The sequence below is a fragment of the Agelaius phoeniceus genome, chromosome Z (assembly GCF_051311805.1).
Source record: "Agelaius phoeniceus isolate bAgePho1 chromosome Z, bAgePho1.hap1, whole genome shotgun sequence".
In the NCBI taxonomy this organism is placed as follows: Eukaryota; Metazoa; Chordata; class Aves; order Passeriformes; family Icteridae; genus Agelaius; species Agelaius phoeniceus.
This window is the reverse complement of record NC_135303.1, coordinates 69717850-69742384: the sequence shown is the minus strand read 5'-3', so window position 1 is coordinate 69742384 and position 24535 is coordinate 69717850. Positions and strand designations below refer to the sequence as shown.

Sequence of the window (24535 nt, the reverse complement as noted above, 5' to 3'; positions counted from 1 at the left end):
AATGATATTAATATATTGAGTCTTATGGTTCACTATCACCATTTTTTACTTCTATGACTAGTTTGATTACCAAAAGGCCATTAAACATGTTGATCAACAAGACTGTGTGTATGACAGATCATATTGAAGTGTTCATGTATCACTTGTCCTTCAGAAATTGTCTGATATCCTGAATATGTCAATGTTGTCATAATGACATTCCAGTAATGTACAAAATTACTTTAGGTACTTAATAGGAAGGTGGTTGTTTAGGGTAGAATCAGATAAGTGTTTGCTTTTTAATCTCGAAAACAGTAGTTCAGATATGTTATTCACACTATTTCTTTCCTTCTGTGGTCCATATGTGATGGAGAATATGGAGCTTCCTTCTGGGATCTGTTCTTTTGCTCTTCTTAAACGCTCTGACCAATCTTTTTTTTTTCCTAACAGGAATGGATTTTAGCTTTTTTTTAACACAGCCTGGAATTTTATTACCTGCAGACCTTACTACCAGCTCCATGAGCAGAACCAACACTTAAGGACTTGCCTAGTGGACTAAAATTCCAAGACCTTTTGCAGTCAGTTTGTTTCTGAAATCTGAACTTAGTGCAAGGGAAAAAGTATGCAAGTCCTGTTGCACAACAGTGATGGGCTCATCTACTGGTACTCCAGTAGCTGAGTTAGTTTTCTAAGTTGTTTTTTCTTTGGGAGGAGGGGTAATAAAATGAGGGGATAATAAAGTGAGGGAGTAACAAGTAACAGAAAGCAAGTTTGATTGCCAAGACAGGAGCTAGTACTCTGTCAGGTTGTGGTTGCAGAGATCATTCAGCATAAGGAGAACTCATATTTTCCAAGATATGCAAGTGTTCCTCATTTTCACCTGTTTTATGCCTGTGGTAACATTTCTGTATTCATATAATAAACCTGAGTTGTAGAGCACCACTGTGACTGCAGAACAGATCACTTGCAAACACATCTGAGGTGGACCAGATCATTATCACAATAATGCAAATTGTGGTTAAGTATCAGGATCAAATGGACTGGAGTAAAGATGCTTTTTTTGCCTGCTGCATGGATTATACTACATGAAAGTAACTATGGAGTGCATCCTAATCCACTTTCAAGTTAATGGCCTCACTACAGAAAGTATGAATATCCCCACATGCAGTTCCACCCTCCCAAGTATTTTCCCTAAACCAAATTTTTGTCAGACTAACAAGTCAGTCCACCTGTTCTGGAGTTTCAGTTCTACTGAACAAGACAACAAAGAGCATGATGAAAATAACAGACCCTTTCATTCTACCTACTATAGACTTTATTAAAAATTTATTAAAAATTGGCTTCTGTTCCCAGGCTGACAGTTTGGCTTTAGGAAGGAAAACTAGTATCTTGGTTCTTAAAAAATGTGATTTTTTTTTCCCCTAGACTTGATGTGAATGAAGGGAATGTTGGTATCAGTAAAAGGTCAAGTAGCAACTAGCAACCCTATTTTTAAGACTGAAAAGTATAAACAGAAGTATTCTGATGGGAGCTGTTTCTTCAGTATGTCTCTAGAAAGGCATTGTTGTCTCTGCCAGTTGAGTGGGAGTTCAGATCAGACTTTTCTTTTGAAGATCTGTCAGCCTTATAATAGGTTCTGAGTTGTTCTTAGGCCCTTTAAAGGGAAAAACTTGCCACTCAAAGTTCAGATCAAGGCTGTATGGCATACAGGTTGCAAGTATTTTTACAGACCATTCTTGTAGCCAACTAGGAACCCAGAGGTAAGAGTGAGCCTCTCAGGTGGGAGAGAATCTTTGGATCTTGACTGTGCCTCTGCAATTGGTGCAGGTTGACAGATGGTGACCAGTGTACAACTAAATACAGTTTGTACAGACAATGTGCACAAGCAGGTTGTGTAAATACTGCATTTCCTGGTGAAGCAGGAGTCTGTTCAGATTGCATTCCTGTGGGTGCCTCGTGCTCTTCTTTCCTTGGAATTTCCTTCATCCCTTTGTATCTAACACATGAAGCAAAAAGTATAAAAAGACAAAAGTAAATGTGTAAACACAGCTTTTTCCTTAATAAATTAAGAGGTGGGATAGAAAATACATAAGGGCCTGAAGGTACGGCAAGTACGTGCTGAGAGCATAGCAAGGATTCCTTTCTTAAAGCAGTGTGACCTAGAGCTAAATCATTAAATATTTAAATAGCCCACATTCTTACCCAGTTTATATTATAAATATAAACTGGGTAAGAATGTGGGCTATTTAAATATATTTATATTATCATTAAACCATTACAGTTTGTACTGTCATGGTTTCACTGGAAAAAAAAAGGGAAGAAACTTTTGTAGGAAACCTGCTAGTAACTGGCAGCAAAAGTTCGCTTGTCTAGAAGCTGAAACATAAATCTTGGTGGTGCTTTTTGTTCACTGAAGCTCAGAACCAGAGCACCCAAAACCTGGATTGATAACTTTGCCTTGTCTAGATAAGTCTATGCTTAGTTAAACTAAGACAAACTTTGATTTCCATCCAATGGATTTTGTCTTTTCATGTTGTGATTCTAGAGTTTTATTTGATTCTGGCCTTAAGTGTATTTCCTCTTGAGTACACAGCGCAAACAAAATTACTGCCTTAAATTAAAAGTAAATAACGTCTTTCAATTCTAAAAAAAGATTAATTAATATTACTTTTGCTTTCTACTTGTTTTCATACTTGCTCAGATATGTTTTACATATTTTACTGCAAACTAGGCTTCATATTTTGTAAGATATGCAAAAGCACCCTGGGGTTCAGGGTGCACTTCAAGTTGTACTTCAACTAATCTTTGTGTTGGTCATTTAACTAATTTTGTTTGTAGTGCTTTTTCTTTTGGGGGGAAAAAAAAAGATATTTCAAGTAGTTCAGGAAAATGCTGTGAATCACATGGACTTGCTTTCTGTGACAAGTTTTAGTAGTCATCTGTCATTTGGGTGGAAAAAATTTATTAAAGTGTTTCAAATACTTGAAGCATTACACAGCAATGGGTACCCTATGAATTTGCTTCTGTTTTTATTTGCGGCATTAGGAAGAAGGGTGGGGAACCAAAGAAACAGAATAATGTATTAGATCTAAAATAAGCATCATCTTCCTGTCCCAGTACCCATTTTCATGCATATTGTATAGAATAAAAAATGAGATATTCACTTAGCTTGATAAAAATACAGCAAATATTTGGCTGTAAAAAAAAGGCACAGCTGCTAGCAAAATAAGTTTTAAATGAGCATTTTGTAATTATAGAATCTCTGTACCATCATAATCCTTTGAGTGTAGGCATTTCTGGTTTTTTTCCTAGCTGTCAACTGTGCAAAGATGCCTCTGAAACAGAGGAGGCATGCTCTGCTTGTGACTGTTTTCTTCACTGCTCTTCCAATATGACTTTTCATGTGCATTTCTTTTTAGAGCTTGTCAGTTTTCCTCCCTAATCCCCTGCCTTTGTTGAGCTTTTAAAATGCTCTTCCAGTGAATATCTTACAGTGTATTGTAATTCCACCTAGAGATACCTGCAGTTCCTATCTGCTGAAATAAAGAACTGTTTTAGGTAGAAGTGATGAGGTTTGACAGTTTAAAGGCACAAAGGCAGGCTAGGAAGTACCCACAAAAGAGGAAGTTGAATCAAAATTTTGGCTTTTGTTTCCAAAGGCCAGCATTATTTGTTTGTTCCTAACCTAACAGAGAACTCTGTCATTTAAATTTAGCTCCTGCACAGGAATTGAAGCATTAACTTGTGACTTCCAATGCTGTATAGTATCTCCCCTAAAACATGGAAGGAATGAGTTAAAAATGCCTGGTTTTTTTCCTTTACAGGTGGAAGAGATGGTACGAAACCACATGACGTATTCCTTGCAAGATGTAGGAGGAGATGCCAATTGGCAGCTAGTGGTAGAAGAAGGAGAAATGAAGGTAAATGTTTCAGGTTTGATTAATTTGTATAAGATGATACACTGTGAAGACAGATACTTCCATTGTACATTTGGCAGTGTTACCTTTACTACTGGACTCCGTGATCTTAAGGGTCTTTTCCAACCTAAATCATGTTATGATTTTTGAAAATAGTATCAATCAGCAAGTTACGCTGTTGTAACTTCTCTCTGGGAATAGCACTGTTTAGGTTGGGACTGGGGTCCATGAGAACTGTGGCTTCTAATCTATTTATTCATATGAAATTCTGTGTAACTCTTGCAATAGATTCATCTTTACAAATTCCTTTCTTACTCTGTCCTACATAAAGCTTGGTATCAAAGTAATGGGTAAATTCTATGTACAAAAATAACAAGGGTAACAAACTAGAGTGTTGGCTACTCCACCATGATTATAAATCCATGTGGATAGTAATAAATAAGCTAGCTTAATGATTTTTGGAGTAGAATCCTTAAAGTACTGGTATTTTAATGTGAATTGCCACATAAGAATGTCTTCAATGGATGTTACCAGAGAACACTTTCATGGCAAATTATTCATGTGATAAGCTTCTAGATAAGTGGTTTGTTAGTTCAGGTTTTTTTAAGACTGATTAAATTTAAATAATTAAAACATGAACAGTTTTGACAGCTTCTGTTCTACATATTTCTTTGTGTTTGGTTATAGGTATACAGACGAGAAGTGGAAGAAAACGGAATAGTTCTAGATCCTTTGAAAGCAACCCATGCTGTTAAAGGGGTAACAGGACATGAAGTTTGCCACTACTTCTGGAATGTTGATGTTCGTAATGACTGGGAAAGTAAGGCATTGGTTCTTCAGCTTTGAAGGTTTATCAGGAAAAATAGTATCTGTAGCACTGTCCTATTTTCTGTGACTGTTCACTGATGTGTTTTTTTTCCTTCCCCCCACCCCCCCTCCCCTTTTAGCAACAATTGAAAATTTCCATGTTGTGGAAAATTTAGCTGATAACGCAATCATCATTTACCAGACACATAAGGTAATAAAACTTCATTTGCATACCTTACTGAGACATCTGAAGCATGCATGTACCAATATTCTGAATACTTTACTGGCCTAACAACTTACAATACTGCTCTGGACAATATTCCAGAACAAGTTCTTTATTAAACTGCAACTTATATCAATTTTTCAGACTTTTCTTGAGAGCATAATTGGTTATGCATGTGTCTGATAGAGCTTGTAGTAGCAAGTGAGGCCTGCTTTTTATATCATGATTATATCACTGCCAGCTAGGCCAGATTTCATCCAAAGCAAACAGAAGCAATAAATCACCACTGACTACAAGGAATAAACCTACACTACTGTATCAGATGTTTTTTTGCAAAAATGCAGGTTAGCATTCACCACAATTAGTTGACATATCACCTTATAATGCAAGTGTTTTTAATTGTTGGTACAGCATTTGTTCTTGTACCTTAATTGTTTTTTCCCCCAGAATGGTTCTGGTGTCAGTTTATAAAAATGTTCATTTTAATTACAACCCAACAAACTGAAATGCAAAGATCTGAAAAATTTATAGGAATAAAATTTGCATACTCATCCTTAGTCTTGCAGGTTTCTAAGTATTAGTATATTCAAATGTTAAAACAAAGGTTTTTCTTTGATAATTTTACCAGTAGTGCAGTTACATTAAAACTTCTTTGATAGAAGACTCATAACTTACTCTTTTGAGTAAGACAGTTGTGTCATCTGTATTGGTTGTGGTAAAAACCACATTTTCTCCTACTGAATGTCAGGAAAATAAGTTCTGTATATTTTATTTTGTCAGTTTCACTTCTAAAACTTTCTCTTGGATAATATCAGTTTTGCTATATCTATTTTACTGAAGTAGTAGCTTTTTGAGGTAATATTTTTTTCAAATACATCCCTCCTTTCTCTTCTCTGGAGACATAAGTAACTGTAGATGCATCCCTATACACCTAACCATTAGTTCAGTTTGTAGTTTACAAGTATTAATTAAAACACAAACCTGAGGTTCATAGTACAGGAGGGTAACTGCCTATTCCTATTTTTTTAACTGAAAAATTCATTGCAGTTTAGCGTTCTGCATTTCAAAGACATTGCAGTTTAGTGTTCTGCATTTAAACTTTTGCCCTAATTTTTTTTGTATGAAGTGTAGCCAACCTGAAATTTTTGTTCCCTATTTACAACAACTATGTTCTCTTTCAGTTTTCAGAGTGAAATTACTAACTTGAAGATACTTTAACTTAATAATATAACTGACCTGGTTTGCCTTGCTTGGTTTTTAATTTTAACTACGGAGAGTTGTTAAACCTGCAAAAGCTTATGTTCAGCTGTTTCTCTGCAGAGAGTGTGGCCAGCCTCTCAAAGGGATGTGCTCTATTTGTCTGCCATCAGAAAGATACCAGCATTCAGTGAAAATGATCCAGAAACGTGGATTGTGTGCAATTTCTCTGTAGAACATGACAGTGCTCCTGTAAGTATTATTTTGATTCTGTGAAGTTCTGCTTTTAAGGTAGTTTTTCTCTTCCCATGGTAATGCATTTGCAGTGATAGTGTGAGGGCAATGGATGGTTTTTACAAAAATATAGTTAATTTAAACCAGGTGGTAAAATGACTTGATGAAGGCATTCCTAGCCAAAAGCTTTCTTGTCTTACCTCTCAGTTGGATGATCTAAGGTGTTACAGCAGAATGGAAGCAAAATTTCTGGAGATGTGAAAACATTTTAAAGAATTGAGGTTATTTTGTATGGAATCAAATCAGTATCTCTTCAGCATTGTCAAATATAGGAGTAGGTTTGTATAATTACAGATAGGGTAAAGTCTCCATTTTACAGTTTTGCCTTGGTTCTGTGAGATAATAGCAATGGTTGTTTTCCTTCAATTGCTATTCCATAGCCTGCTTTTAAAGGAAAAGTTAACTGTTATTTGTAAATGCTGATACATTATTCTTTAAATGTTTCTTTACTGATTTGTCACAACAGTTGAAGTAATTCACTTATAATTTGTTAAGCAAGCAGAAACCTAAGATTCACCGACATTTTAGATCCTTTCCCTATCCACCATGTATCATTTTACTCACTTTCACGTTACATCCATGTAAAGACTCTCAGAAGCACAGCCTCTACCATATTTTAGACTTCATGATGAAAAGATGTTCATACTCAAGTATGCTGAAACAAATTTAGTTTAAAGCTTACAATGTTTCATATTTTTGGCAGCTGAACAATCGCTGTGTCCGTGCCAAAATAAATATTGCAATGATTTGTCAGACGTTAGTAAGCCCACCAGAGGGCAACAAGGAAATAAGCAGGGACAACATTCTGTGCAAGATTACGTATGTAGCTAATGGTAAGTATAAAATTTTTCAGTATGACATTCATGATAGATGTTAATTTTGGGAAGTTGAATACTGGCACAAAAAAAAAAGAAAAAAGGCTTGATGCCTTTTCCCCTTTCTATTATATCTATATATAGCATCACCTTTGTGTTCATCATGTTCAAAAGGTCTCAAATTAAGGTGCTACATGAACTGGTGAATGGGATCATTCATTATGTGGTACTCTGGGAGGAATAGATGGAAGAGCTGTGTAGCTCAGTCCTAAGTATATAGCCTTGGGGTGGAGGAAGATGAGCAGAAATGTGTGCAACTGGAATGAGTTGGCATAGCTTTTAGTTTCAGTAATGATATGTTGGGTTTTGTCATGTACTACTGTAATTTTTTTTCTCCCAGTTAATCTCATTAGGCTGAAAAGCTGCTGATAGTAAAGATGCAGTTATCTTATCCCCTGATAGGAAGGAGTAAATACAAGTAAATACATTTTGTATAAAGACGCTTGCAAGCTGTATAATTCAGTCTACATTTCCTAATTTTTTTTTAGCTGATAGAATCCTTTTTATTGACTGAAAACTTGTCCAAGCCAAATTGTATTGTTGCTGTACCCAGTGTTTAGAAATGTATTCTAGTATTGGAGAGACAGGCTTACTATCTTCTCTCCCAGAGCTGCAAAGCACTTCAAGGGTAGCTCACTCGGCTTTTTATTGTTTTTTTAACATTTCCAAATTACTAAAAAGTATGTATTCATTGCTAAATTCTGAACTGTGACTATATGGGAAGTGATAGCTTTTTCAGCTACATACTTTCCCCATGAATGAAAATGTATTTAAAAATCAATTCAAGTTATGTTTAAATGCTTTATAATCATTTGCAGGGTGTTGCCTATGTGGCAGTTCTGCAGCCAAATGCAGTAATTATTGAAAAGTTAAGACTGACTCTGCTTTCTTTGAAATAAGAAATCACTCAAGTCTCTTTCTCTTTGTTTCTTGGAAGCCCATAGAGAATATCCTCTTCTATTCAGGAATTTTCCCAAGACTCACCATACAGCATATTTAATGTTTTCTAAATAATGGCATCATAGATCTGGACTGAGCTTGAGTATTACAAACAGAAAGTACAACACGAGCCTAGGGGCATAAAAAAATCTGCTGTTGGTTATTCCTTCTTGTTACTTCAGGAAGAGTTGCAGGAGTAATTAACAAAAGTTACTTTTTCAGCATTTAGTGGAGTTGCTTTATTTCAATGTCCTTCTTCCTGTTTACTTGTAGTGAACCCGGGAGGATGGGCACCAGCATCAGTGTTACGGGCAGTGGCTAAACGAGAATATCCAAAGTTCTTAAAGCGTTTTACATCGTACGTGCAAGAGAAGACAGCAGGAAAGCCTATTTTATTCTAGTACTAGCAGGTATAAATACTTCTAAAATTTTTGATTCACCATTTTAAAGGCCAAATGAAAGTATGCAATCTAGGAATGTCTTCCATGATTAGCATGGCTTCAGTGCTTGCTTTAGCATGCAATATACTTTTTAAAAACATGTAATTTGTGTGTATAGGCTGTACAAGTTAGACAGCATTAATTTTCATAGATTTTTATTGGTTCATCTTGCAAGTTTTTGCATACGTGTCCAATTTATATAGAAGTAAAATAGGATGAAGTACTGGTTTTTTTCAACTATCACAGGCATTTTGCATTTGTTCTGAAAAAATACATACTGAAGTTACTCTAGAGCCTCATGAGGTTTTTATAACTTAAATTCTACTTACAATTGCATATTTCATAGACTATGAGTACATTTCAGTTTTCTTTTATATTGACAGAATAGTTTGACCTAGGATTTTTATTAATGGAATTTCACTGACAGACCAACATGAATTACTAGAATATTTAGAAGACTGTGACTTAAGTTTTTCTTCCTTTCTGATGAACCTAGGAAAGAACAGGGATTTCCAGATGCTTTCTGAAGTCAATGGAAGTATTGTTTATGGTATAGGTTATTGGCTAATCTAAAGTTTTTAGAACAGTTAGATGATGATATGACATTAGAAGAGGATTTCTTGATTACTTTGAGGATATCTGAGCCCCTTAGTGTTAAATAAGGCTTAATTTATTTTTGCTAGTTTTGACTCCTGCTATGTATTTCATTTTCTATAAGTGTCATGTCAAACCACAGAATTCTGTTTAGTTGTGCTAATGTTACAGCATCATTCAGTCACATCTGAAGATGACTCTCTATCACTTTTTCTATGTGTGACATAGGTTACTTCTATTTTTGGGTTCTGTTTACTGTGTCAGACTCCAAAAGTCTTAGTTGTTTCATTCTTCTGTGACAAGTATCCCTGTAATGATTCACAATTTTAAATTTAAATTGTTAGAGAAGCAGTGTAAGTAAGGCATTAGAAACATGGCATCACAACCCAACAGTTAGCACATGATCATAGCAGTCTTGATGATACCTAAAGTGTTTAACAAGTTCATTTTACTTGCAGTATACAAACTTTTCAGTGCTGTATTCTTTTCTTTGTTTACCTGCAGCAATCAGAACAAGACTGGGTGAGCATTCCACATTGGAGAAGTGACCGTGCACAGGGCACTCCATGCTGGAACGAAGGATCTACAGTCTTTTTATGGCCCAGGTTCTAGGCTTTGTATACTGAAGTGAAGAAGTGTTGCAACACCATGGGGCTGAATATTTAACAATAGCTCTCTCCTGCTAACTTTCTTGCTGAATCAGTGTGCAATTATAAATACATGTATTGATAACATGTATATGGCTCTATTTTTATTTGCTTGCTTTAGAAGAAGAAAAGCGCATACAACTTTGAATCACCAACATGGGCTACTGTGTTAATTTTAAACAAGTTGTAGAATTTCATTATCAACCTTCCTAAGATACTTGTGCAGTTTTTGTGCATGTGTAAAAAGCACAAGAGACAAATGCACATATAGCATACTGTATGTGCTTTATATGCACAAAAATCTGTGTGATATTTTGGGGTTGTTGAAAGGAGTGGCTTCAGTAAAACCTTGGTAACTTGTTGGCAGGTTTTATTTTGCTTTGTATAATCACAGTTCATTGCTGCTGGTTTCTATAATGAATCATCTTGTTACATAAAATGCCAGTTAATATCTGAGGGCTGTCAATATCCTTATGACTTTGCCTTTTCTATTGTCTTACTCTTATGACGATCTTTAGTTCTGAAGGAGTAAGAGTGTGAAAAGCTTTATTTTTTTCCAGATATCTTTATATTTCTATTGTATTTTTTAGTTATGTAATATGTGCTGCATAATTTTTGTTATTAAACATGATCCAGAAATACCTAGAAAGATTCTGTATGACAGGGCAAGAGACTGCCTAAAATCTAGGAGACATCTGTCCATGCTATCTGTGGACTGCTTTCTTGGATGATATCTGGGGCTTTCCCAAAGCTGTGAGAAGGTACAGTATAATATTTATTGAAATAATTTGGATTACATAAAACAACATTCCCAGTCTAGATTGAGGATGAGTACATTATTTTCAGATCCTGCATGTGTTTTCCTCATCTCAATAAAGCTGTGCTATGAGGTTCATGTAGAAAATTATTTGCCTCTTGATCAAAAACCCATCAGAGCTATAAGAAAGCATAGTTCTTACTGGAAAGTTCCCTTTAGCTGCTGTGAAAATTTAAATGTCAGATGTTTGCCTGCCTTTGATTCAGGAGATACTTGTTAAGAGAGGACTGTGTTGGGCTAGTACTGACTGTGAGGTCTTTTATCCATGTCCTATAGTTGGAAACTCTTCAGAAACTGCTCGGTGTTTCACTAAACTGGGTATCTTGAGGAAAAAAGTTTCAGATATATTTTCTTTAAAAGAAAGCTGAAAGTCAGATTTATTTGATATAGTGTGCTAGGTGCCTGAAAAGAGATATAATACAGTAACTTAGTGAAGATTTGGTTAAATGAGTAAATATGATCTGCACAGTGTTGAAAAACATCTCTGTTCATCTTCTCTGTAGAGATGAAACCATATCTAACACATGATTACACACGCATGCAGATTTCATGCTCCATAACTCCTCCCTTTTTATTTGCCTTTCTCTAATGGTGTGCATGGAATATGCCTTATTACAGAGTTATTCTGTTCATTTGAATATGTAGAAAAGTGCCTATATGGTAATGTTAGCAAGGCAAATAAGATGAAAATTTTTACATCTTTACTATATCACCAGTGAGCATTTTATATACCGATGTTAAAAAACAAAATCTTATACCTCAAAACGTACGTCATCTTTTTACAATCACCAAGCAGTGGTACATTCCACCACAGCCACTGATGGGAACTTAAAAAAAAAGTCCAAAATATAAAGAGTTTAACTCCTTATTTGCCATTTCTGGTAATTGTTGGAACACGGGCAAGTTTATTAATTTAATAGGATAGCTTTATTTTACAAAGGTATGGAAAGTTTACAAAGCAGTATATAAACTTATATCATTAGTTGCATTTGCACTAAATGTGATGTACTTTTGCGATTTATTCTGTAAATAAAATGACACTACAGATACTATTTGTAAAGAGTATGTTTTACTTTTAGATAAAGGCACTGGTACTTCACTGTAGCTAGCCCTGCCCAATCAGATTTGTAAGAGGCTTTTTAAAGACTATGGAAGGAGTTACGTGACTGAGAAATCATTATTAATGGACCTCTGGAAAAGTAATCTCAAAAGGCTTCATATTGCCTCTCATATTGTCCTTGTGTGAGTAGCCATTAGATCCTTTCTTCTGGAAGGGATGTTGCTTTTATGGTTTTATACAATTTTCCCTGTCTCTTGAGCCCATCTCTCTTGTCAGTCACTGCCACGTCTGTGTGCTCTGAGTTCATTTCCTCCTGTTAACAGATCAAGAGTGTTAACACAGCTGTGGTGGTCTTTTCAGAAGCAGCTTCTGACTCTAGAATGATTGTTTTGTAAGCTAAACCAGTTCAAAAGGCTGAAAATGCAGCAATCATAGGATATTGTTCTCTGGATATCTGCATCTGTTTGGAAAATTTGGATGTTGCCAAACTAGATCTGAAGGACATAACTTGATAGAACTTGTACTAGGAATGAAGATGAGATGGTCATTATTGTTCTGTCTGAGAACCTGAAAATCTTTGACAAATTTATCTGTGAAAAATGTGATGCACTTTGTAAAAACCTTACCTTTTACTTAATTGGGCTGAGCTGGCTTATCTGAAGTTGTGCAGATTCTCTTTAATCAGATTGTCCACCTGTATTTTTGTCAAGTTGTACAGATAATGCTGTATTTGAATTGCCACTGTTCATTTACAGACTTAAAACATGAATCATATTTTTGAGTACCTTGAGTGTGTAGAGTTGTAACTGTTCTATAATAGCTTTATGATCCTAATGATAAATTTTAAAAATTAAAAGAAGTTGGCTCTTACATGTTACAATCACAAATTTAAAACCAGTATTTAAAATTTAAAAGTATTAAAAATTATGAAGAAAAATCTTGGCTTCTTGTTGTTTTTAAATTTCCAATATTTGGAGAAACCTTACCTTTTAACCAACTTTTAAATCGTGAATGAAATTATATACAATATTCTAGTGCATGGAAAACATTTAACAGGAAAGCAGTTTACTTGTGTTACTGACATCACTGAGATGAAAACATGAATGCCACATTAGTTTACACATTGAGAAGTTCATTTTGTGCAAGCAATCAGAGAGGTGTTTAAAGGTGCTCCTGGTAGAGTGTAGTCATAATGCAGAGCACTTCCAGAGTATATCAGCTCTTCATTTGTATGGAATAACAAGATTCTGAGAGCTTACATGGGAAGAGCAGCAACCCAGGACTAAGATGGGCTAAAGCATAAAGTTACGGCTTTTCCAAAGTAAGAGTAATTTTTAGTAACTGAGATAAGCTTCCATGAGCAACTTTTCTTAATAGTAGAAGTAAGTGGTTCCTAATAGATCAAGAACTATCCTACCTTTATTTGTTACAGTGATTTCTACTTCTTTATATAGCAATCAGGAAAACTGTAGAAACCTTACAGGCAGGACTAGAGGAACAGTTTGAAGTAACAGAAGGCATTACTTTAACAGAATCAAAACTTAAGCTCAGCTGTATCAAGTTTCTTGTAATATATTGCAAAAAATAGAGGGTCCTGAGGTAACCTCTCACCTTGGAGAATGCCGCTATTTTACCTGGCAAAAAGAAATCCTGCCCTCCCCCCCCCCCAAAAAAAAGCCACATTTCACATTCATGGTACCATAATTTACGTGAATAATTTAAAAATTAGATACTTTCCAGTAAAGAGATTGAGCATTTCTGTGTAACTGCAGTATCATTTGACCCTGGATGATGAATGATAATTAGGGCTATGACACACAATTTACTGGTGTGAATTACTAACACTAATCATCTTCTGTCTCCACCTTTGACAGGCTAAGTTTTATAGGAGGAGAAAAATACATTTTGTTAGAAGAAAGGGACACACTTTGAGCATTAGCAACCTGAAAGTGTCCTCAGCTGTAGCCATTGATGCAGTAAGCTCTTCTCTCTGCACACCTGCCTCTTCTATGCATGGACTACCATCAGCATAAGGAAGCCTGATACTGAGGATTGCTGCAGTTTTCAGGGTTTAAACTCTCCTTAAAAATAAAAACTTTTTTATTATTTATTAATTTGGATCAATCAATAGTTAGACCTATTGTCATCCACAAGACTTCCTAAACTTTTGAGTGCCAGGAGATAAACCATAGATTGTACAAGTTGTAGCCAGTGATTTTTAACTAGTGCCAAGAGTGGCAAAATATGACAACAGCCCTAACAATTCCCATTTGCTGAGATAAGACTGCCACTCAACCGTGGAACAGCCTAGGAAGCTCCTAGGAAGTTATGCCCTGTATATGAGAGAATTCCAGCTCAGAGGCCCAGGATAGTGTGCTGTCTTGGTGAGGGTGAGTCATGCCCAAGTATGAGCAGAACCGCAGGTGTGTTTGTACCCTCCACAAAATACTTGTAGTCAGGGTAATGAGCAGTCATGCTAGTGATGCCTCACTGCTGCCCTGTTGGAAATCACTGCTCTGTCTTCAGCCTGAGGGTGCTCCAATACCACCCCAGTAATCAAGGCCTCCCCACGGCCCACACTGGAGCCTGCAGCACTGATCCAGTTGAAAATGTAGCTATTTAAAACCTTTCAAAACTTCTTTTGAGAGTGGCCCCTGCCTTTAGTTGTTTCATAAAGCACTTGGGGTGCCGAAGGGTGGCAACGCTTCTGACAGAGCTTGGACACTTGAACAGTGGGTGAAATGGTTGTCCTCTGCAAAGAACCTGAGAAATTTAAATGAGCTCCTTTATCTTTCCTGGCTTTTATTTGACTGAACTGTATTTGAAAACTCTCAAACTTAATTCAAAAAACACTGAATTATCACAGCACTACTAGGGTATCTAACCATCCTACTATCAAGAGAGGTGCTAAGCAAAATCATCAGTAATTCAACAAACAGATGATGATTTGTAATACATTTTTAATGAAAAATTGTGAATAAATTTTTTAATGTAAAGCACTTAACATTTCAATATTTAATATAGCTGTCAGCTGTGAGAAATTCAGTAATAAAAAGTACCTGGTAATTTACTTTCTTATTAACTAAGACTGTCCTAACCAATTCCAGTGAAAATAATGGAACACTGTCAACAGATGTGAAAACCACTTGCAAATGTTAATATTACTAGATTTTCTTCCACTTCTAACTTTGGTTACATAAGAAGAAACAGTTTCCCTAACAAGTAGCTGTTTCTGTCATATAAGCTTTGGTGAAGAGGTGTACAGTTAGTTGCTCTTTTATATAGCAGATTCTATGTTTATACTTGTGTGAAACAGCACCTCTTGCATTAAACCATATTAACTTCACCTATTACTGAAAAGAAAAATTTTGGATTACTAGGTAGGATACACAAATTGTGCTCTAAAAAACTTAACGACAGCAGTGGGATCTGGGTACACAGAGGGATGAATTACAGTAAGTCTTGACATTTTTAGTGTTAGGCAATAGGCTTTTTAAGTTATCTCCTATGCAAGAGAAGGAAGACTGTCGGTATTAACATTTACTGATTTTTTTTGACAGTGCTAATTTAAAGTGTCCACTTTTGTTCATATTCACAAGTGAAAGAAAAAACCACTCAGTTATTACAACTGCCAAAACTGATATATAGTACTTTATTCCCTTCTTCCTGCTTTGATTTGCCCACAAAAAAGCTTTTTGGAAAAACATCCTTTTCTGAAACACAAAAACAATGCCTTAATGGCCCAGATTTTCAATCACATTAGTCTTTTGGGGTCAATTTTCTCCAGGTGTACTAGAGGCTTCAGCTGCTCAGCAAAGTTCCTCATGTCATCAGAAACAATGTCCTGCCCTGCTGGTGCGACTACATTGAGCTCCACCAAGTAGGAGAGGGAGAGCGGCTCAATGCTCTCCGTGTTTCCTGGCATCAGTATGCGGAAGATCTTGTACACCATGATCTTCATGATGCCCTTGCGGAACACGTGCCCTTTGGCCACGAACTCGTGGTCCATGCGGAAACCCATCTCCACCAGGAAGTCCGTCAGGTTGTCAGACGTGGCGATGTCCACGCAGTTGCGCACCAGCGCGTGGCGGTTCTTGTCACCGATTTCGGGCTGTCCCAGGTAGCGCAGGTGCCAGGGCATCCCGCTCTTGTCCATGGAGCGCCGGGCGCGCAGCACGAAGGGGCTGGCCTGCTGCCCCTTCAGCAGGAACACCATCTCGTGGTCCAGGAAGGTCTCGGGCTCCATGTTGTCGCACAGCCCGCGCAGGCGGTGCAGGAGGCTCTCCAGGCTCTGGTCCAGCACGCTCCCTGCGGAGACAGCGCCACGACCATCGCCTCCCCCACAGGCCAAGCTGCGCTCCCTCCGCAGCGCGCCCGTCCCAGCGCCCTCCGGCCCGCCCGTGCGCGGCGCCAGCACTCCACCCCCCTCCCCCCCCCCCGCTGCCAGCGCTTCTCGGACACGCAGTCGCCTACCTTGGAGCAGGTACTCCATCATGTTGATGGTGCCGCCCGTGACGGGCATCATGGTCACCGGCGGCGCCTCCATCGTGCGCTCCGCACCGGCCCCGCGGCCTCGGCGACAGCGGCGGGCAAGGCGGGCAAGGCGGCAGCAGCGCCCCCTGGCGGCTCGGCGGGGCCGGCGGGGGCTGCGGGTGGGGCGGGGCCGGCGCTGGGGGCGGGGTCTGGAGAGCCCGGCCCCGCTCCCTCACACGGCCCGGGCGGGTTCCGGAAGCGAACACCGGCCAAGGACGGACCGAAACACGGCTTTATCCACCTCCGCTTGGCCTGCCGGACAACTTCCTTGTCCCCAGGGTGGCGGAGCGCTGGAACAGGCTACCGGGGAGGTTGTGGAGTGCCCCTCTCTGGAGCCATTCAAAACCCACCTGGATATGTTCCTGTGTCACCCGCTCTGGGTGACCCTGCCTCAGCAGGGGTGTTGGTCTGGATTATCTCCAAAAGTCCCTTCCAACCCTAACGATTCTGTGATACTGTATTTCTGTCTTTTATTCTAGTTTGCTCAAAGCCGGGAATCAGGAGGTAACCCACGAAAGGCTGGCTCTGTGATCATGAATCCTCTACACTATTTATACCTTTTAACAAACAAAGGCATCAGCATTTGTTGTCTGTAAGTTGTATGACTTTTCTCCTAATTAGTACTCAAACCCTATTTGCTAGTTGTATCTCTTGCTTCTCCAAGAGAAGCGCCCTTTTAGGTTCTTCCAGGCATGGTTGTCCCTCCCCTTTGGATCGGGGTTTGGTGGTCAATGAGACAGTGGTCACGGTCATCCACTGCTGGAATTACCTTCCCTCACTTACTGCTCACTCCTGCTGACTTCACTCCTGGCAGCTCGCATCCCGAGAGTCCATTTATCTTGGCATTGTCTTCTCCTTTCCTCAAAACAAAAGACACAACATTCACAGTGCAATTGCTTAATCATAATTGTTAAACTACAGCTTCTGATTAACAACTGAAAAAAAAATTGCAAAGTTTGGTTTAAATCTTGAGACCTCAAATGTTGAGGGGCCCAATTCTCAAAGGGCTCACTGCCAGCCTCACCCTGATGCCTCTGGTTTTGGCTTTTATATTTTTCAGATTCTGTGCTGCCTTAAGGCATCACCCCAGCACAGGGGACACACACACCCCAGCACAGTGGAGGAGAATGGGAGGCCAGCAGGCAGGACCAACCACCAGGGGTCATCCTGGCTGCACCCACACCCCTCCCCAGAGAGAGGTGGCACATGCAATAAATTCTGTGTAAAATCTCCACCAGAAATGTTCCAATCTGTCTCTTACAGCAACAGCAAAGGGGCTGATGCTCTGGGGAGCTGGGTGCCAGGCATCAGCTCCTGCAGCATTTTGGGTTAAAAACTGTTACCAGAGGTGCAACACATATGATTCATTGATTTGGAAAGGCAGAAATCTCATCTGGGCCTGGTAGGGTGTGCACCATTTCTAGGCAGAAAAGCCTCTGTTTTCAAAAAGTGATGAAAATGCCCAGTATTTACCAGCTGAATTTGTACCTCTCAATACCCAAAATAGAGTTACAAATGTGACTTTCTCTTAGCAGTTTTTTTTTGTGTAACAAACCTTTAGGCCACACAGAACATGAACAGTATGTCTATCTTTCCTTTATCAGTGTCTATACAGTGGTGGTATTCCCTGCCACCCCCAGAAAAATTATATAAATACTGTTACAAGCCAAAGACCTGCAAATGAGAAATGGCATAATTGTGCCCTCCCAGAGCAGTAATGGTTTGTGTCACCCCTGATGTACCAGAGGTAGTTTGGAGTACTGACAAGCAGGGGTGACCTGAGGGGTTCAATGCAATCCATGAGGGGAATATTGACAAAGGAGGGAACCACGCCCCAGGGAGCTGCCACAGTGGATGCACATTGTACATACTCCCCAGATTGCAGATAAGAGGCATGTGTTGAAATAAAGTAAGAAAACAGTCAACAAAAGATTTGAGCAATTGTTTTAAAAGCATTCCTAATCTTCAAGGACCAAAAAATAGGTTTCCTCTTATATATGGATCAGCTTTACTTAGCTGATCATCATCATCATCATCCAGTTAGCATGGAAAAAATATTGAGAAAGATAGCTAAGAAAAGTAAAAATTAGTAAAAAAGTGTTTTAGCATTTCAAGAGGGGTAATTTCTGAGGTTCACTTCTCTCTGTGGTGATACCAATTTTCTCTTCTGTCTAGCTGAGGTGCATAATAGTGTTACTACAGATGCCTCATAAAATCTAAGAGGATGTCAAATTTCTGTCTCGAAGTAAAAATTCTTTCAAATTCCACAGCTGTCGCTACTCTGAGTAGTTTTGCACCACAGTCTGACAAGCTATGCAGTACTGCAGTCCAGAAAATAAATGTCCCAAAGTGGTCATCCCATCCCCCTGTAGTACTAGAAAATATAGGTGATAAAATGTGCCACAGCCACAGCATCTCCAAGTACCTTCACTGGCAGAGTAAAAGACAGCATAGTCCTGCAGCTGCTGAGCTGTTTGTCACTGTGGGCTTGGAAGATCTGGGGTACACCTACATACCTTTAAGGTATCCTAAAGAAACTTTTTCTGCAGCTGTTGAAGATAGGACGCAGCAGACACCAACAACAGGTGGTCAGGCAGATGGAGGAGGTGGAGAGAAGCAAAGATAGTAATTAAGAGTAAACGTGTTATTCCCAGCCACCCACCTACATTCTGTTCAGCTCCCTTGAAAATCCATCTCACTCAGCTCTCTGTGTCAGGGAAATGGGCTGCCCATGTGGGACCAGGCCTTTATGTCAGCTCTGTGTCACTTTTCAAGTACTCAGAGCAGAGCTCTGCTGGGAAACCTCAGCTGAAATGAGTGATCCAGCAATGATCACATTGATATAATACCAGCAGAAGGGAGGGTCAGCTAGACATAAACTGGATGAAAGCTTTCTAAAATGCAGAATTCTTTCTCACCCATGTTACAGTCTTAAGGTCCAAATCCAATTTTGTTATATCTATCAATCAATCAAAAATGCTTTCAGATTAAGCATACAGCACTCTACATTCACTCATAGTAAATTAACAGCAAAAAGTCTTCCACCCCACAAATCTATGTGTTAGCTTTTTGAAATTATTGCATTGAATCACACAATTATTTAGGCTGGAAAACATCTCAAAGTCATCAAGTCCAACCTATGACTGAACATCACCTTGTCAATTGGACCATGGCAGTGAGTGCTGCATCCATTTTTTCCTTAAACGCTTCTGTTTATGATGACTCTACCACCTTCCTGGGCAGCCCATTCCAATGCTTGACAACCCTTTCAGTGAAGAAATTCTTCCCAATGTCCAGCCTGAATTTCCCCAGGTGCAGGTTGAGGCCATTTCCTCTTGTCCTGTCAGTTGTTGTCTGTGAGAGGAGACTGATCTGTACCTTTCTTCAAACTCCTTTCAGGCAGTTGTAGAGAGTGATAAGGTCTCTCCTGAGCATGTGGTCTAACTTTAAAGCACTTGTTTAAGATGCAAGTGCTTAACAAAATCAAACCTAAATTTCACTTGAGTCTCATGGGACTAATGTCTCATACAGTAAGAGTAAGTACATTTTAAAGGGGCTCACAAACTCCTTTCAACTTCTTTTCCCGGGAATTAAAAGGGAAAAGCTCCTGAAACCTGAGAGTTTTCAACTTGCTCTGCTTTGGCAGACTTGCAACTTTCAAAAAGGCCCATTTGTCAATGACATTTTCTGGGGTTTAGAGGACACTTAGGGTATTAAGTACCTTAATTAGAGTTTATAAAGTCATTACTTTGTATTCTTCCCTTTGCTCACCTTTTGGAAGAGGAGATTTTTTCTTGAATGAAATAACTAGACTTGTGGTGGGATAGCCTTGGCAGAGAGTGAAATGCTCACCACCTATTCAGCCGGATTAGGTAGAAGAGTAGAATGAGAAAGCTCATGGGTCAAGAGAAAGACAGGAAGATTGCCCCCTGGTTTTTGACATGGCAGAACATTCTGGACACGTGGAAAATCAATTTGTTGCTGATTTAAAATAATGGGAAGTTAATGGGAAACAGAAGGACAAACAGTAGAATAAGTTATCTTGCCCCTTTCCCCGAGATCAGCTTCATTCCTTCCCTGTAGGCTCCTCTGCCAGAATCATAAAATCATTAAGGTTGGAAAAGACTTATCAAGTCCAACGGTGCACCCGTAAACCATGTCCCTGATTGCCACATCTAGACCTCTTTTAACATTGCCAGGCTCAGTGATACCACCACTTGCCAGAGCAGGGCAGTCTGTTCCAATGCTTGTCTCCCCTTTCAGTGAAGAACTTCCTGCTGATCTCCAGTCTAGCCCTCCCCTGCTGCAGCTTGAGACTGTTTCCTCTTCTGCTTGTGCTTGTTACTTGGGAGGAAAGACCAACCCCACCTGGCTACAGCCTCCTTCCAGGCAGTTGTAGAGAGCAATGATGTCTTCCCTGAGCCTCCTTTTTTCCAGACTAGACAGCCCCAGCTCCCTCAACCACACCTCACAGGAGTTGTGCTCCAGACACTCCATCAATTCCATTGCTCTTCTCTGGACTCACTCCAGTATCTCAACATCTTTCTCATACTGAGGGACAATTACTCTGCTCAGTTATGTAATAGGCATTTTACATCATTATTTCATTACATAATTTGCATTTTGAAAAGTTGTTGAGAGAATTTCAAGGTTGAAATTACTCATTAAGTCATTTTGTATGTTAACAGATAATTCAGGGGCTGAGTTGTATGTCAGTAGTTGAGGCACCATCATAACTAGAAGGACTACATCAAGTTATGGCACAAGCAGAGAAATTCATAATAAACATCAGGTAATTTGTGACTTAGCATGAGCCTCAGTGTAATGCATATTATGATTTATTCCTCCCCACCTCACAAAGCAAGAACACTTTCCAAACAAGTTATTTCAGTGAACTGGCCAGCCTGGTGGCTCGAGACTTTGCCCCATTCCTAAGATTGTATTGCCAAAGCAAAAACTAAAGTTGCATGTAATTTTCTATGCTATGTGCTTGCGTTCCCTGGATTTTAAATGCCAAATGTAGAGTGCTTTGTTAGATATTAAAAGAAACTGCTACGAGGAATTAACTTAGAATTCTCTGCTCTTCATACTTACTTACCCAGGAACAATTTTCATAAGGGAAAACCAAGATTATCCTTCAAAAAGTATAATTCTGTTTATCAAGAAACTCTGTGAACAGTGGTGTCACTCCTTGCACCTCATAGACTTGCCCATTCCTTTTTCACTAAAGAAGCATCTTTTAGAGCCAATATTCACAAAGGTTGAATTAATTCTAACCTCTGGTGTTGTAAAACTGGACCAGCTCACGTAGAGCTATGCCAGCTCTCTCATAGAAAAGGTGGGGAGTGAGATGGACTCCTCTGTGTACCATTGCATTTGTATGTGGCTTGTTTCAAGTACCTTTTTAAAAGAAGTTTTACCCTTAGCAGCATTGTTATACCTGAGCATAAACCTGTGCAGTGGGTGAGTGTGGCTTGTGGGTGAGAAACTGATGCAATCAGTGCTGGGCAAAAGAAGGTTGCAACATTGCCCATTTGTTTTGAGGATGAGGGAATGTTTTTAGCGCAGCTTTATGCAGTGACTGCCTCCATGGAAGACCATGTTTCTGAGACTGCAGATTGAGAATGATGCAGCCTCTGGTATACACGTATTGTAGTATTGCCTTCCATTTGCTCTCAGAGTCCAGTGGTTCATTAAAGGGATGTAGGAAGCAATTTAGCAAACTCTGTTGTGGTACCAGGTGCAGAGCTAGAAGCTAGAATTGTGTGCCTTGTCTTGTGCTGAGCATGATAGACTTGCCTAACTGTGGTCCTTCACTCAATGGTCCTGGGAGAGATTGGTAATTGACATCATTTTTATGGCATAGTTATTTTCATCCTGGTGTTCCAGCTTGTGAAAGTGTGGACTGACCTTGTAGAATTCTTCTCCAGAAGGATAAACTGGGTAAGGATAAACTGGGTAAGGATAAACTGGAATTTTTTTCTTGTGAGGGTGCTGAGATGCTGGAACAGGGAAATTATGGCTGGACCATGACTGGAAATGTTCAAGATCAGGTTGGATGGGGCTTTGAGCAACCTGACTTTATGTTTCTGGTGGTGGATAAAGAAAGAGGTGATTCTGCTACTGCTGCCTGGTATGAGCAAGGAGAGAGAAAGGAGATATGGCTGGCTCCTGTTGACACTCAGGTTCTGTCTGGTGCACTGTGTCCACAGGAGAGGCCTCCAGGAGGATCCAGGGAGAGTAAGTGCATCATGTCTGTTTCACTGTGTGCCATCAGGCCACACAACAGGAAGGAAGAATGTCAGGAAGGAACATGTCAGGTGCATCAAGCTGATGCCTTTCTTAGCCTGTGGACTCGACAGTGTTAGGTTTAGAGTTGGACTCAATGATTCCAAAATTCTGTTCTAATCTAAACAATTCTGTGATTCTCTGGTCTAGTGAAGGTGTATGTGCCAACAGTAGGGGGGGTTGAAATTAATGCTCTTTTAAGTCCCTTCCAACCCAAACCCTTCTGCAATTATAAGAGCTGGTCTTTATTTGGCTGTTGTGGATCTCACTTGTTGTGGGTATTGGTGCCAAGATTCAGATTTTCTATTTTTATACAGGCTGTGGCTGGGTTGAATTAGTTGTCTCCATAGCAGCCTGTACGAGGCTGTGTTCTGCATTAGTGACTAAGAACATTGGTAACACAGCAATGTTTTGGCTGTTGCTGAGCAGGGGTTGCCAGCATCGAGGCTTTATTTTTGTCCTTTTTCTCCTGCATTTGCCACCAGTGAGTAGGCTAGAGGTAGGTGAGAGGCTCTGAAGGAACACAGGGAGTCTCATCTGATCCCAGCTGCCCACAGCAATATTCCATACCAGATGGTATTGTGCCCAGCACCAAAAGCTCTGGGAAAAAGATGAGAAAGTGGGGACATTCGTGGTTATGGGATTTGTTTTCCCAAGTAACTGTTACTGTGCCAAACTGTTAGTGTTCCTCTGCTTGCTGCTAGGGAATTGTGAATAAATTCTTTGTTTTGCTTTCTCTGTGTAGCTTCACTTCATCTCCCAAGCAGTCTCTATCTCAATCTGTCTTCTCGTTTTTGCCTTTACAATTTCTCTTTCCTGTCCTGCTTATATGGGGGTGAACAAGGTAAACCCACCATATTCTTCTAGAAGGCCTGGGTCCTAGTGGGAATGGAATGGAAGCAACCTATGAAAGCTGGGGCTAAAGCTCTTGGAGTCCCCTAAGAGCAGACTGAAGTAAAACTGGTGGTTAAGGTAGTTTTGCATTGTGTAATAGACTGCAAAAGCCTTGGAGTGCTGAGGTGAGATTAACTTTGGAAGCAGGCCTTCCCCCTTCCACAGGCTGGTAAGCAAGGTGAGCCTGGGGCCAGCAGTCATCTCCAGGCAGGAGGACAAGGTATGGAATTGTCAGTTCTAGGGGTGTCACTGGATGCACACCAGTGTCACTACTTACTCTGTGTGCAGGACAAGGTGGACCTGACAGGAATACAAACTTGCCCTGGGGCAAGACAGGATCCCAAACTATCATCTTGTTTCAGCAGGTATCATTGTGCAATATAAACCTTCCCTAACCAAAGCCAAAGGGAAAAAGAGGATATGATGTTGAAAATGGTAAGCCATGTCCTAAAGGAGATGGAGAGGATCACATATCTGAAAAACACTCTGAGTAGTAGCCAGAGCTCTCACTGCACCCCAAAAGACAGCTGGAAGGAGTAGGACAGGCCCTCTACCACAGTTTTTCCGAGGGCTGTATTCACCTTATGAGCAAAGTTCACGTCAAGGATGAAAATTGTCCACTCTCTGTGCACTGACACACCCAGTGTGTACTTGTACACTCCTATGAGAAAGCAAGTGTTTTCCCAGCTGTGCTCTTTCCCAGGAATCAGTGTGCATGCCTAGGAATGCCTGTGCTGGAGCCTGGCAGAGCCACATGCTGCCAGGTCAGCACCGGCTATACCAGGCTTCCAATACCACAGCTCTGCTCAGGGTGCATATCGTGGTGATGTGCATCCCTGTGCTGGAGCTGCTCCCTCCATCAGGAAGGTTCAGTAATGTGCAGTTCACTGACAGGGCCTTGCAGCAGCTGGGCAACAGCTCTCTGGTTGGAGGCAGCTGGGGCTGCAGTGCTTGCAAGCCTCACAGTGCTGAAACTTCCACACCAGGCAGCTGAAGGGAACCTGGTGTGTTATAGGGTAAAATAGATTCAA

At 39.8% G+C, this 24535-nt stretch overlaps 2 protein-coding genes and 1 long non-coding RNA gene across 7 annotated transcripts in view; 2 read left to right on the top strand and 1 right to left on the bottom strand.

Moving 5' to 3' along the window:
* Positions 1-12573, top strand: part of CERT1 (ceramide transporter 1) — an 82395-nt gene extending 69822 nt beyond the window's left edge. For all 5 annotated transcript variants that reach the window (XM_054651819.2, XM_054651818.2, XM_077171203.1 and 2 more), the window contains 7 exons: positions 3804-3899; positions 4584-4716; positions 4844-4914; positions 6247-6375; positions 7121-7250; positions 8505-8641; positions 9770-12573. In XM_054651819.2, coding sequence (XP_054507794.1) covers positions 3804-3899; positions 4584-4716; positions 4844-4914; positions 6247-6375; positions 7121-7250; positions 8505-8632 — 687 coding nt within the window. In that variant the 3' untranslated portion in view covers positions 8633-8641; positions 9770-12573. The remainder of the gene's footprint in view (positions 1-3803; positions 3900-4583; positions 4717-4843; positions 4915-6246; positions 6376-7120; positions 7251-8504; positions 8642-9769) is intronic.
* Positions 12574-14729: 2156 nt separating this feature from the next.
* MED18 (mediator complex subunit 18) lies at positions 14730-16422 on the bottom strand. Its single transcript, XM_054652321.2, has 2 exons — positions 16263-16422; positions 14730-16097 (listed from the first exon to the last, which is right to left on the bottom strand). The coding sequence occupies exons 1-2, from the start codon at positions 16333-16335 to the stop codon at positions 15544-15546; spliced, it is 627 nt and encodes a 208-aa protein (XP_054508296.1). The 5' UTR covers positions 16336-16422; the 3' UTR covers positions 14730-15543.
* A 98-nt stretch (positions 16423-16520) lies between these two features.
* Positions 16521-17554, top strand: LOC129133116 (uncharacterized). Its single transcript, XR_008535919.2, has 2 exons — positions 16521-16914; positions 17383-17554. It is a non-coding gene; the product is annotated as an uncharacterized LOC129133116 (long non-coding RNA).
* Positions 17555-24535: the final 6981 nt, after the last annotated feature.

What these genes read in the sequence shown, in the direction of transcription:
- MED18 (XM_054652321.2), bottom strand. Translation starts at nt 16,335, where the DNA reads ATGGAGGCGCCGCCGGTGACCATGATGCCCGTCACGGGCGGCACCATC. An exon ending in GATGGAGTACCTGCTCCAAG is followed by an intron (nt 16,098 to 16,262) that starts GTAGGCGACTGC and finishes CTGTCTCCGCAG; the next exon opens with GGAGCGTGCTGGACCAGAGC.